Here is a 13,220-nt window from a genome sequence, read left to right as displayed (position 1 = left end):
TTTCCTTTTCCATGTTTTGGAAGAATTTGAGGAGGATTCTCAATAATTCTTCTTTAAATGTTTCATAGAACTCACCAGTGAAGCCATTTGGTTCTGAACTTTTGGTAGGTAGTTTTTGATTACTGACTCAGTCTTCTTGCTAATTGGTCTATTGAGATTTTTTATTTCCTCATGATTCAGTATCAGTGAATTGTATGTTTCTACCATTTGTCCATTTCTTCTAGATGGCCCCATTTGTTCATTTATAATTGTTCATTATAGTCTCTTATTGTGATTTGTATTTCTGTGGTATCACTATTAATGTCTTTTATTTCATTTATAATTTTATGTATTTCAGTCCTCTCTCATTTTTTTTTTGTTGATGAGTATAGCGAATTGTTTGTTTGGTTTATCAGTTTAAAAAGGTAGTGCTTACTTTCATTAATGTTTCCTACTATCCTTTAGTTTGACTATATGTACGTTCACTCTGATATTGTTATTTTCCTCCTTCTACTACTTAGTTCTAGTTACATACATTATAATCTTAGATTGTTTTAATGACCTTCCTTCTTAATGCAGGTATTCATCATTATGAACTTCCCATCTGGAATGGCTTTGCTGCATCCCATAAACTTTGGTATGTTGTATTTCCATTTCATTCAACTAGGATATTACTTTCTGTCTCTTTTGATTACTTCTCTGACACCCTGGTGTTCAAGAGCATATTGTTAAGTCTCCACATATTATGTATCTTCCAGCTGTCTTCTTCTACTTGAATTCTTACCATTGTGGTTGGAAAGGATACTTGATATGATTTCAATCTTCTTAAATATATTAAGGTCTGTTCTGTAGCCTAGCATATGGTCTATCCTGGAGAAGCTTCCAAATGACTCCAGAAAAATGTCTCTGCTGCTCCTTTAGATGAAATGCTTGTAAATATTTGTTAAGTCCATCTGTCCTAACATGTGGTTTAAGTCCAGTGTTTCATTGATGGCATTCCATCTGAATGATCGATCTATTGTTTGAAGGGGTAATGAGGCTCTCTACTCTTATTGTACTGCTGTCTAGCTCTCCCTTCATCTCTATTAATATTTGTCTTCTATATCTAGGTGCTCCCCTACAGGGCACATAAATTCTTACAAATGCTATATCCTCCTTTTGGATTGACCACTTTATTATTATTATAAAATGAACTTCTTTTTCTCTTCTCAGTCTCTGCTAAATTCTGTCTTTTCTGATGAAACTATAGCTATCTCTGCTATTTTTGGTCTCCATTTACATGCAGTTTCTTTTCTCATCCCTTCACCCCCAGTCTATCTGTGATTCCAAAGCTGTAATGAGTCTTTAGTAAGCAGCACACAGTTAGGCTTTGTTTTTTCATATATTCGTACATTCAATGTGTCTCACTGGAGAAAGTCCTGGTACATTTAAAGTATTATTGAGAGGTGTGGACTTACTATTGTCACTTTGTTCATTGTTTTCTGGCTGTTTTGTAATCCTTTCACTCCTCTCGTTGCTCTCTTCCTTAGTGATTTAATGATTTTCTGTGCTGGTATGCTTAAATTCTTTTCTCTTTGTGTATTACCTAGAGGTTTTGGCTCTTTGTTATCATGAGGCTTATATAAAACATCTATTATAGTTATAACAGTCAATTAGAAGCTGAAAACAACTTAAGCTCTAACACGTACTAAAACTACAGTTACCCTTCTGACTCCACATTTTATGTTTTTGATGCAAAAACTTACATCTTTTTTTATTTTGTGTATCCACTAACAAATTTTTGTGGTTACAGTTGTGTTTCTACTTTTCTCTTTCACTCTTCATACTAGATTTATAAGGAACATACCACTACAATGACATTAGTGTATCTGAAGTTAACTAGTTTTACCTTTCCAGTGATAGTTATATTTTCATATGGTTCCTATTACCAATTAGCAGGTTTTCATTTCTATGTGAAGAAGTCCATTTAGAATCTCTTGCAAAACCAATATACTCATAATGAAATCTTTAGGGTTCCTTGTCTGGAAAACTCTTTACCTCTACTTCAACTATGAAGGACAGCTTATCCTGGTAGACCGTTCTTGGATGGCATAGTTCTTAGCACATTGATGTATTGTGCCACCCTCTCTTAGGCCTACAAAATTTCGACTGGAAAATTTACTGATAGTCTTCCATAGGTTCTCTTGTATATAACAAGTTGTTTTTCCCTTTCTCTTTTAAGAATCCTTCTTTTTAGATTTTTATGTTTTATTCATAATACATTGTGATATGGTTCTTTTTGGATTTACATTATTTGGAGTACTCTGAGATTCCTAGATCTGGATGTCTGTTTTTTCTCCTGGTAGGGAATATTTTCAACTGTATTGAACTAAGCTTTCATTCAGTTCACTTTCTTTTCACCTTCTGAGAATTCAAGAATGCAAATATTGATGTGTTTGATGGTGTCCCATAAGTCCCTTAAGCTATCTTCACTTTTTCCATTCTTTATTCTTTTTGTTCTTCTAAAAGGATGAATTGCATTGACCTATCTTCAATTTCATTGAGTATTTTTCTACTTCATCCAGTATGCTATTGAATCTATTTTTAATTTTTCAGTTTATTTTATTATGCATCTATGTGATTCTATTTCTTATATTTTGCAACTTTGTTGAAATTCTCATTTTGTTCATGCCTTATTTTCCTAACCTTGGTGAACACCTTTTTCCCCATAAGTGAACTGTTCATCAGGTAAGTCACTTATCCCTACTTCAGTAAGGTCTATTTCTAGAGTTTTATGTTCTTTTTGTTTGTTTGCTCTGTTTCTTCATTTGTCTTGATTCTCTGTGTTGCGTTCTGTACATTAATAAAACAGCTACCTGTTGTAGTCCAAAAAGGCTGTCTTGTGTAGATGAAACTTATCAACTATCCAGGCCCTACCTCATAGTCATCTCTCAGTTCTTTGTGGTTTTCCAGCATCCTTTGGTCTTCCCAGTAGCTCCTTGTAGTTTATGGAATAGCAAGAACTGTCAGTGACCTGAAATGGAAGATCTCTTTCAACAACTAGATGCAGGGTGACTGGAACCAGACACTCAGGAAGCATTTTGAAAGTACGTATACATAAACAGATTTCTTTTGGAGAAATACTACACTTGGGTATTTCTTTCTACACTCTCTGCACTGGTCTCTGGGGATGATAATCAGTTAAGAACTGTTTCTTTGTGGGCTTCTGTCCTCTGGGACACATGTGCAAGTGCCAATGACCAACAGGGCCAGGCTAACATGGATGTACTTCTGAGCAGCAATCACAAAACCTGGACCAGCAGGTGTGTACACAAGCTCCTTCCCAGGAGAGACTGGTGACTTGGAGTGGGAAAGTGTGGGAATGCAAAGATGGCACTTGCAGACCTCCCTGGTCTCCAGCGAGGATTGAATTCTGTCTGTAGCCTCACACATGCTCTGCAGCTTTTACAATATGCAAATAGATCTTTTCATTGAGATGCTGGGAGTTGGATGTGTCTGAATGCTACCCCTGCACTAAGACCTGGGATAAAATTGGTGATAAATGTCTCTATGCTCTAATCTGTGGGTCTTCTGGATTTAAGTCCAGTTGGATTTCAGAACTAGATGCTTTGGGGTTTCATCCCTCAGACTCTTGAAAGTTGGCACTCAAAACTACACACCAATGGCTCTGATGGTATAGATACAAAAATTCTCAACAAAATATTAATAAATGTAATTCAACAACACATCAAAAAGATCATACACTATGAACAAGAAGAATTTATCCCTGAGATGCAAGCATGGTTCAACATGTAAAAATGAATAACTTTGATACACTGCATTAATAGAATGAAAGATAAATATCATATGATCACCTGAAAAGATGTTGAAAAACCATTAACAGAATACAACACTTTCATTCTTAAATCAATCAAAAAATTGGATATAAAAGAAACATACCTCAACATAATAAATGCCATATATAACAAATGTGCTGAACAGCACAAACACGCTGGGAAATGCAAAAAGAAAACCAAAATGAAACTCATCTCACACCTTTAGAATGGCTGTCATCAAGACAAGAGACACCATGTGTTGGTGAGGACGTGTAGAAAATGAGCCTTTATATACTCCTTTTGGGAATGTAAATTCTTTTAGCCCATATTAAAAATAGTATGGAGGGTACCCAAAGGGCAGCAATGGGAATGCCATAGGACCCAGCAATTCTGCTTTGGTATATATATAGAGTGGAAATAAAAACAGGATACTGAAAGATATCCACACACACATGTTTATTGAGCATTATTCGCAAGAACCAAGATACAGAAAAAACCAAAGTGCCTGTTAATGGATGAATGGGTGAAGAAGACACAGCAGATACAAACAGTGGAATATTATTGAGCTACGAGAGTAAGGATTTCCTATAATTTCTGACACATGGATGGAATTTGGGATCATTATGAAAAGTGAAGTAAGTCAGAGATCAATGTCACTAATGTATAATATCATAAATATGTGGAATCTTAAAATTCAAATTCATAGAAATACAGAATAAAATGGTGGTTACAAGCAGCTTGAGAGCAAGAGAATTGAGGAGATGTTATTAAAGTATACACACTTGCACACAAAGACAAATCTAGAGATCGAATGCACTTCATAGTGATTATATTCAATACTCTATTATGAACCCCTCAGAGGTCTGTCTCCTGAGAAAGACCTCAAGAACCCTTACAAAGAGACTTGTCACACATTTTTATACATGTTCAAGAAGCAGTGCTTCAGAGACCACACCTATGCCTGCATGGGGCCACACATTTATTCACACTGCATTCTTTCCATGGCAGAGAGAAAGCCCTCACATACTTTCCCAGAGGTGCAACAATTCCCCTTCTCTCAATTCTGCCCATGCGGAAGCTCATGAAAGATCTGGTAAACCTTCAAATACCTCTTCACTTATACTCCTTAATTAAATAAAATAACTCATATCACTCATCAAAACTGAGACTAAAAACAACATTAAGACCAAATGAATTGCCAAGGACTATATGTAATTGTAACGACATCTGTTTTGTATAAGCTTATTCAAGTCTGGTATCAATCAGGCAAATCAATAGTCAGTGCTATTACATATGTTATTCTTTTAACCATACCACAAAGACCAAAAGCTTAATATAACCCAGCCAGAGCTGAGAACACTGCCTATCCTACTGTCTGTTTTCTTCCTAGGTATTTAAGGCCTCCAGGAACATATCAGAATTAAAGTAATTCTAACCATTCTACTCCATCTATTAATCACCTCCTTTAACCATAAATCATTAAAACATAAAATGAAGAACATGGACAATAGGAGAGGATGTATACCAGTTTATCCTTTTTATTCTTCATTTTGGCAATATTGAATACTCAGTAGCTCTATTAAAACAATGAATGCTCACACAAGTCTCCTCTTACCAAACATGAACAGATGCTGAAATATCAGAAAATATTTGATAAGGGGAACCATTGGCTATGTAAATCAAGGTAAATTTTCTGGATATAATGCAGGAAAGAAAGAGAAATTTGAATGCAAACTCTCAGAAATTAATATTGGCTGTGACATGGAATTCAAATATATATCTCAATCAAAATCCCCCATTGGACACTAAATGTCAGAAACTAAATCACTAGACTCATAAGTAAATGGCACTTCAGGGTCCACATCCTTCAGTTTATTCAACTTTATGACAGTGCTGGGATCCTATATGGTTGAAACTTCCTCCTTCCATAGACTAGAGCTGGTAGACATGAGCATGTGACCAAAAATTCATTAGATGGTTAGCACTGAAACACAAACATTAGCTGTCTCAGGCTGCTGTTCCCAGGAGGCATAACCAAACAAATATGAAAGCTTTCTTTCTGTCCAAATGCCAATTCCTTCCTCTGTTTACACCAAATCTGGCCAGATACAGGAAAAAAACATCAATCACCATCATGTAATTGCATTAGAATATGTAGCAGTCATGGTTTTTATACCCTGCAGCCTGTGCCAGCTATCTCTAAGGGTTCAGGCTCAGAATCAGGAAAAGCCCAAAAGTTTCTAAACCTTGATGTTTCACAAACACATGTGGGCATATTAATAAATGATGAGACCATTCCTCATGTAGACTGAAAGTAATGAAGCTCCCAAGACTTAAAAATATTCTATTTGTTCTTATACTCCACATATGAGTGAAATCATTTGGTACTTGTCTTTCTCCGCCTGGCTTATTTCACTGAGCATAATACCCTCTAGCTCCATCCATATTGTTGCAAATGGTAGGATCTGTTTTTTTCTTATGGCTGAGTAATATTCCATTGTGTATAGGTACCACATCTTCTTTATCCATTCATCTACTGATGGACATTTAGGTTGCTTTCATATAATGGCTATTGTAGATAGTGCTGTGATAAACATAGGGGTGCATCTGTCTTTTTCAAACTGGAGTGCTGTTTGTGTGGATTTGTATCATATATTGGTCCATTTTTCTGTATAACTTATGACAAATTAAACCTTCTTTGTCTGAAGGCAGTGTGAAATTTGTAACAGTCTATTCATTGTTCAGCATTGTGGTTTAAGATAATTCTGAAGGGATAATATGTAAAAAAAATCTCAGAAACAGTGCAGTTAGTAATACCCTCCCTTCTTTTGCAACCTCTTCAAGGCATCTTTGATTTCCTTGTTCCTCAGACTGTAAATCAAGGGATTCAACATGGGAATCATCACTGTGTAGAAGACTGATGCGAATCTGTCAAAGTTGGAAGAACCACCAGAGCTGGAAGTCAAATAGACAAAGCTACCTGAGGTATAGAAGAGGGAAACTGCTGTCAGGTGAGAAGCACAGGTGTTGAAAGCCTTGGACCTGCCTTTAGCTGTAGTGATCTTCATGATGGAGATGACAATATAGCAATAGGATATCATGACAACAAGGGCATTTATTATCCCAAAGATCATTGTTACTATAGCAAGTAGGAGTTTGGCAGAGAAAGTGTCAGTGCAGGACAGGACTAACAGCTGGGGCATGTCACAGAAGAAGTGGCGGATGACATTAGGCCCACAGAAGTGGAGTTGAAGAATGGCACACAGTTGGGATACGGAACCAAAGATTCCAGCCATATAGGATCCCAGCACCATCCGAACACAGAGGGTGGGTGACATGATTGATGAGTAGAGAAGTGGATTACAAATGGCAATATAGCGGTCATAAGCCATGGCTGTCATAACACAAGAGTCACTGAGTCCCATGGTTGCAAAGAAGAAGTACTGAACAGCACAACCCACTACGGTGATAGTATGTTGTTCTTGGAAGAAGGCGGAGAGCATCTTGGGGGCTGTGGAGGTCACATAGCAGATGTCTAGGAAGGACAGATTACTGAGGAAGAAGTACATGGGTGTGTGGAGGTGGGAATCCATCCTTATTAAGATGATGAGGCTCAGGTTACAAGTCAGAGTTGTAACATAGATCACCAGGAACACAACAAAGAGCACTGCTTTGATTCTTGGAAAATCTGAAAACCCCAAGAGAATGAAGTGGGTGATCTCTGTAATATTTCCTGTCCTAATCATAGCCTTGCTGCTCCTAAGATCAGAAAAGAGACAACAGAATTCATTGCTGACTCAGGCCAAATGTGATAGCATTACAATTCTCCTATGTGCCAGTCTTTTCCTCCACTGAGCACCAGAAAAAGGGAAATGCTCACTGTTCTGGTGGAAACACAGCTTATTTTCATCTCACATTATCAAGGAGTACCTGTTCAGTGCTTCGGGTTCTCAACTAAAGCATTAGTTCCCATGAGAATTTAAACAGGTATTTAAAAATCTGTTAAAGAATTTTTTAAGGGAATAGAAATTCTGTGATTATTATACATAGAGATCATTGATGAAAATACGGTTTTTTAAGGAACCTCTGTTTATGCATTATATAACTTGCTTTTCTGATACAAAAACTGTATGTGGCCTCAATTCACATTAAGTTTCATATAGCCTTTCTGTTCTCCATGGTCATCCTGATAAATTTTTTGAATTTCTTCCATTATCCATAAGGAAAACATTTACTGTACCTCTGGGGGGGATATATGTTGCCAGCCTGGGGCAAATAACCTTTGAAGCCAAAACCACTCAAAGGGAGAAATGAAGTAGAAGAAACCAGTTTCTTGCTTATTACTTCTGCTCACCCCTGTCTCTCATGACCCGGGTGCCAGGACCCACCAAACCTCTCCAGTCCAAGTACGTGCTCATTCTCCACACCCTTTGTTATCACCTAGTGATCTGGAGATGGACCACTTCTGTTCACCCCTTGGAAACACCTATTGATATGGAAATGCGCTAAGGCCAGGCAAGAGATTCTGGAAATATTGCAATTATACACACAGCCCTCCCCTCCAGAAATCTCCCCCCACAATCTACCTGCTCCCCATCTTCTGGAATGGCCCCTGTGCAAGAAAACTAGAGCACTGTAACCAGACTAATAACATACAATAACAACAGCAATAAAATCAAGATAATCCTCAAGCCACAGGACACAGCTAGGTTCAAAGTTCCATATAGATTAAATCCCTAGCTTCCCCTTTTCTCAGAAGCCGGTAGCTGAATAGGTAGGGAGTTCAGAGTAATCATCGCAGGGCAGCTGCAGCCAGAAAGTGGGTCAAGGACACAGGGACTATAGAAGAAAATAAACTTAATGGCAATAGGATACATGCTTAAATGACACCAGCCTGGGACAATCTTGTCCATCAGGAGGATCCATGCAAGAGAGTGGTCCCGTGATAGGACAGTGACAGGAAAGGGATCTGGTCCTGGTCTAGTACACCAGACTTTCACCCCCCTCCCTGTGAGAGTTACAAATGTGTCACTGTACAGGGGGCTCTGGGAGGTGCATGGACTGGGCATAAGATAAAACAAAACTTCCCTGTAAGATGCTCTTACCTCCCAGATGTTTTGGGTACACTATGTGATCTTTGGGGGTCACTCTGCTGTTACTCCAGGAACACACAGGAGGCCAGCTTCCAGGCCTTCTCCCCAAGGTGCCAGAAGGACCAGCCATCGCTGGTCTATGTGTTGAAATGTCCAGGACCACATCCACTCAATAGAGTGTCCAGGGTTTAATGCAGTAGGGCTGGCAGCAGGAGGTTGCTCTGCTGGCCATATCCTGGCTGCAGTAACTCCTCTTTGGTTTGCACATACAGCTGTATAGGAGAGGCATCAGTGTGTGCTAGCATTTCCACAGGGCTCAAGGCTCTTTTTCTGGAATCTCATTCAAATGACGTAGCACTGCCCATAAGTAAACTGACCAACCCCATGAACTATTGTTGTCTGAATTTGGGCCAGACTTCAAAAAACCATTGTACCTCTCTATCAACCCTGCCAATGAAGGGTTATATGGTACATGAAACTTCCACTTTGTCCCTAACTGCTGCACGCATTCTTGAAACGCATGTCCAGTAAAGTGGGTGCCTTGATTGCCCTCAATCACCTGCAGCCGGCCTTAGGCTGCAAAGAGATGCTCTAGGCCTCTTTTGTTAGTCTGCAGATCTGCACAGTAGCTGTGTTGACACAAGTCATGGCATCTCAATATCCTTCTGATATGCACAGAGACCCAGTATAGTCTATCTGCCACCTGACAAGGGGTATCAGCCCCTTTACTATTGTCCCATGTTGCTGTGAGACTCAGTGTAAGTAGCTCTTAGAGCACACAAGGCACTCCTTCCATACACTGCTGACTTCTTCAAAGGTCAAAGGCAAGCTGCACAGATGGGTTCCAGCCCACATTGTCTTTTGCCCCACATGACAGCAAACAATGTCAGAGGCAGGCTTTCCTTCTGGCCAACACATCTGGGCCAATGTGTCTGCTTCATAATTCCCTGGGGATGCCAAAGGCAAATGGTCAGTTACATCTTATACAGTAACTGTATTAGTCTGACCAGAGGCCCACAGGTCTTGCCACAACACTTGCCCCCAAACGGGCCAGTGACCAACCATCCAGTTGGCATGGTACCAAGATGGTAGACACAGGGTCAAGACAGCCCAGCTGTCAGTGTGGACAACTATGGGGGAAGGCTCATGGGTAGTCATGAGCCATACAACCTGCAACTCAGCCCATTGGGTGCTGTTCCCCTCTCCATCCTCCATCCATATTGTCTCAGTCTTAGGATGGAAAGACAAAGCCCTCCACTTTGGGAGCTGCCTGAGACTGGAGCAATTTGTACACCAAGCATCCTCAGGTACCAGGGCTTTTTCCTCCAGAAAATGACTCTTGGCTACCAATGGCTACTGTTATATGTCACTGGCCCCAATAAGAATTGGAATTCTCTACATAAGGTGCTAGTGGAAAGGTTGTTACACTGCTGTAAATATGTGTCCCATTTGGCCATTGTAGGCGTGTGTACCACACCACTCCACAGCCTTTGGTTCCAGTCTTGGACCCACCCTGCAATGGGACTGGTCGTTATTACTTTGATTAGCGCTGTTCCGGTGATGGGCTCCGTAGCCAGCAAGGTGTGGTACACAGCAGCCAGTTGCTTCTCTATCAAGGTGTACTGGGCTTCTGCTCCTTTCCATACTTGTGACCAGAATCCAATAGGTTGGCATGTCCATTCAAGCCCCTGCCAAAGGCCCCATTCATAGCCATCTTCAGTTACATGAGCATCTGGCTCACTGCACCTTGATGAGTCCATTAGACTCAAGGCCTGTAAAGCCTTAATTGCTCACTTACAAGCAGTAAGAGCAGCTACACATGTTTCATCCCAGTCCCACCTATTGCCTTTTTGTACCAACCAGTATAAGGGCTTCAGAATTTGTGCCAAGTGCACGATAAACACTCTCCAGTAGCCCAAAAGACCCCAAAACTATTGCAATACTGCCACAGTGTTAGGGGTAGGGAAATCATGGACCTTTTCAATGACTGCTTCTGGGATAACCTTGGTTTTACCCAAACATAGAACCCCTAGGAATTTTACTGACTAACCAGGTCCCTGAACCTTGGTGCTGTTCACAGCCCATCCTTTCTCCTGTAGATGTTGCAGCAGTCTAGGAACTGCCCCTTCTACATCTGCAAGAGAATCAGATGTGAGCATAATATTATAAATATAGTGATACAGCTACACAGTTTCAGTTTGCAGTTTCTTCCATGTGGCCAAGTCCTGGGCTGCAATTCCATGACAAATGGTGGGACTCTGGCGGTATCCCCATGGAAAGACAGTGAATGACCCCTGCTGGCCTTCCCACATGAAGGCAAACTATTCCTGACTTTCCTGCGCTATGTCAATAGAGAAGAAAGCATTAGCAAGGTCCACACATAATGATATACCCCTATTTCATGACTTAGGGTGTCCATAAGGGCTGCCATAGAGGGGCAGCAGCATGCAAAGGCAGTGTGACTTTACTCAATTCCCTGTAATCCAAGGTCACATGCCATGAGCTGCCAGCATTTTCACTGGCCACACTGGGGAATTAGAAGATCTATGAGTGGGCTTTATGAAGACCCCCTTCCTCAACTCCTCTAGGGTTTCTCCAGTTTCCTTGTGCAACCCAGGCAATGTATACTGTTTACTATTTGTCATCTGTCAAGGTTCAGGCAGAGCTGCAGGTGGGTGCTTAGCATGTCCCCTCAGAACTGCCTTTACCACATGTACCCTCAGTCTGAGCTGACCTGCAGTGGTCTGTAAGCACAGGCCCTGAAGGATATCCACCCTCAAAATATATTCAAGGATGGGAGAAATGTACATAGTATACTCCTTAGGGGTTCACACCCTATCTCCAAAGGGATTTGGGCTTTCTTCACTCTAATTGCCTTTCCCCACAGCCATCTATCACAACAGGGGCCTCAGGAAAATGCTCTGGGTTCCTGTAAATCAGAGAACAATCAGCTCCTTGGTCAATCAGCACCAGGGTATAACGTACATTCAGGGCGAACCAATGAATTGCTAATTCTACATGTGGCCTCCAGTCCCCACCATGTCCTCCAAGGTGGGAACCTTGACCCCCACTCCCAGTCAAACCTCAATGCCCAGTCCTCCTCCTGTGGGGTAAAGGGCCCAGGCAGAGCTTGAGTACTGTCCCCCAGCACGTCTTGCAAGGACCCAGGCCGGACATGGGGCTTTGCCTCTTGTTTCATGTCCTGGACCTCAGCAGCTGAAACTGCTTCTCTGGTTTTAATTGATGCCACAGTTCTAACAAGATTCCATTGGGCTGCCCATCAAATTTTTCCTTCACTACCCCCGCCTTTATCAAATCTGCCCACATCTGGGTCCTTGAGACCTTCACGGGGCCCTTTGCACCTCTGCTTTCACTCGTAGCCCGAACTTCCTTCCATGCTCTTATTTTCAACCTTCCCCAGATCTGCTAAAGTACAGGTAGCCTCACTTATGGGTTGCCCTACTTTGGGTGCAAGAATGGTCATGAGAGACCCAAAGAAAGATAGGGAAGCTGTGTGGAGCACCAGATTTCTCATTCCTACAGTAAACAACTCCTCATCAGGGCCTTTGGGGTCCATAGTATAGATGATATTTTTCATGCCACGCTCCCATTACACCTGCTGGAGCTCTACATTTGTTTTCCAGCTACTGGGTAAGTATGGGAAATCACCCTGATTAGGCCAAAGTGCCCTGATGGCTGCTGTCTGCCAATCCAGAAGTGTCTGATTCCCTGAGATGTAATATGCACTTTGCAACCACTGCCAGAGGGAAGGATGAGTCATCAGGGAGGACAGTCTATCCATTTCAGAACCCAACATAACAATGTTTTCCACCCTTATATCCCAGAGGTGTAAAAGCCATGTAGGCAGAGGTTCTGAGGGCTTCTGCCTGTACCAGACACTCATGTCCACCAGCTCATCCTGGTTACAGGGGCTGAGCACGCAGTGCTCCACAACCTGGGGAGGGGGCTACTCCTCCCTCTGAGGAGCACACAGTTGTTGCATTTTATTTTCTTACAGGAGGGGCTGGTGCCTTTGGTGGTGTCCTTGGTAACAATTCAGCCCTCATCCCAACCCACTTATCCTCCTCAGGCTCCTGCTGCCTTGATCTGTCTCAGCGAGGAGGGCCCCACTCCTTCCTCCCGCACCCCCACAGCCTCCTGCACCACAGGTTCTCCTGCTGCCTCCTCCCTCACTGATAACGTGTGTTTCAGGAGCATAACCTACTGCTCGATGAGTGTCTCTCTTTCTTAAGGGCGTCCCATAGGGCATCGTCCAGCTCCTCCAAGCCACGCCTCACTGTGTCTCTCTCCTCAGTAAACCTTTCCAATATCT

At 41.5% G+C, this 13,220-nt stretch overlaps 1 protein-coding gene across 1 annotated transcript; it reads right to left on the bottom strand.

Moving 5' to 3' along the window:
* Positions 1-6,601: 6,601 nt before the first annotated feature.
* On the bottom strand, positions 6,602-7,540 carry LOC118909723 (olfactory receptor 5AN1-like). The gene has a single exon (XM_036880468.2). The coding sequence runs from the start codon at positions 7,538-7,540 to the stop codon at positions 6,602-6,604; it is 939 nt and encodes a 312-aa protein (XP_036736363.2).
* Positions 7,541-13,220: the final 5,680 nt, after the last annotated feature.

The sequence above is a fragment of the Manis pentadactyla genome, chromosome 9 (assembly GCF_030020395.1).
Source record: "Manis pentadactyla isolate mManPen7 chromosome 9, mManPen7.hap1, whole genome shotgun sequence".
NCBI lineage: Eukaryota > Metazoa > Chordata > Mammalia > Pholidota > Manidae > Manis > Manis pentadactyla.
The sequence above is the reverse complement of the archived record's forward strand: the minus strand, read 5'-3'. Positions and strand labels throughout refer to the sequence as shown.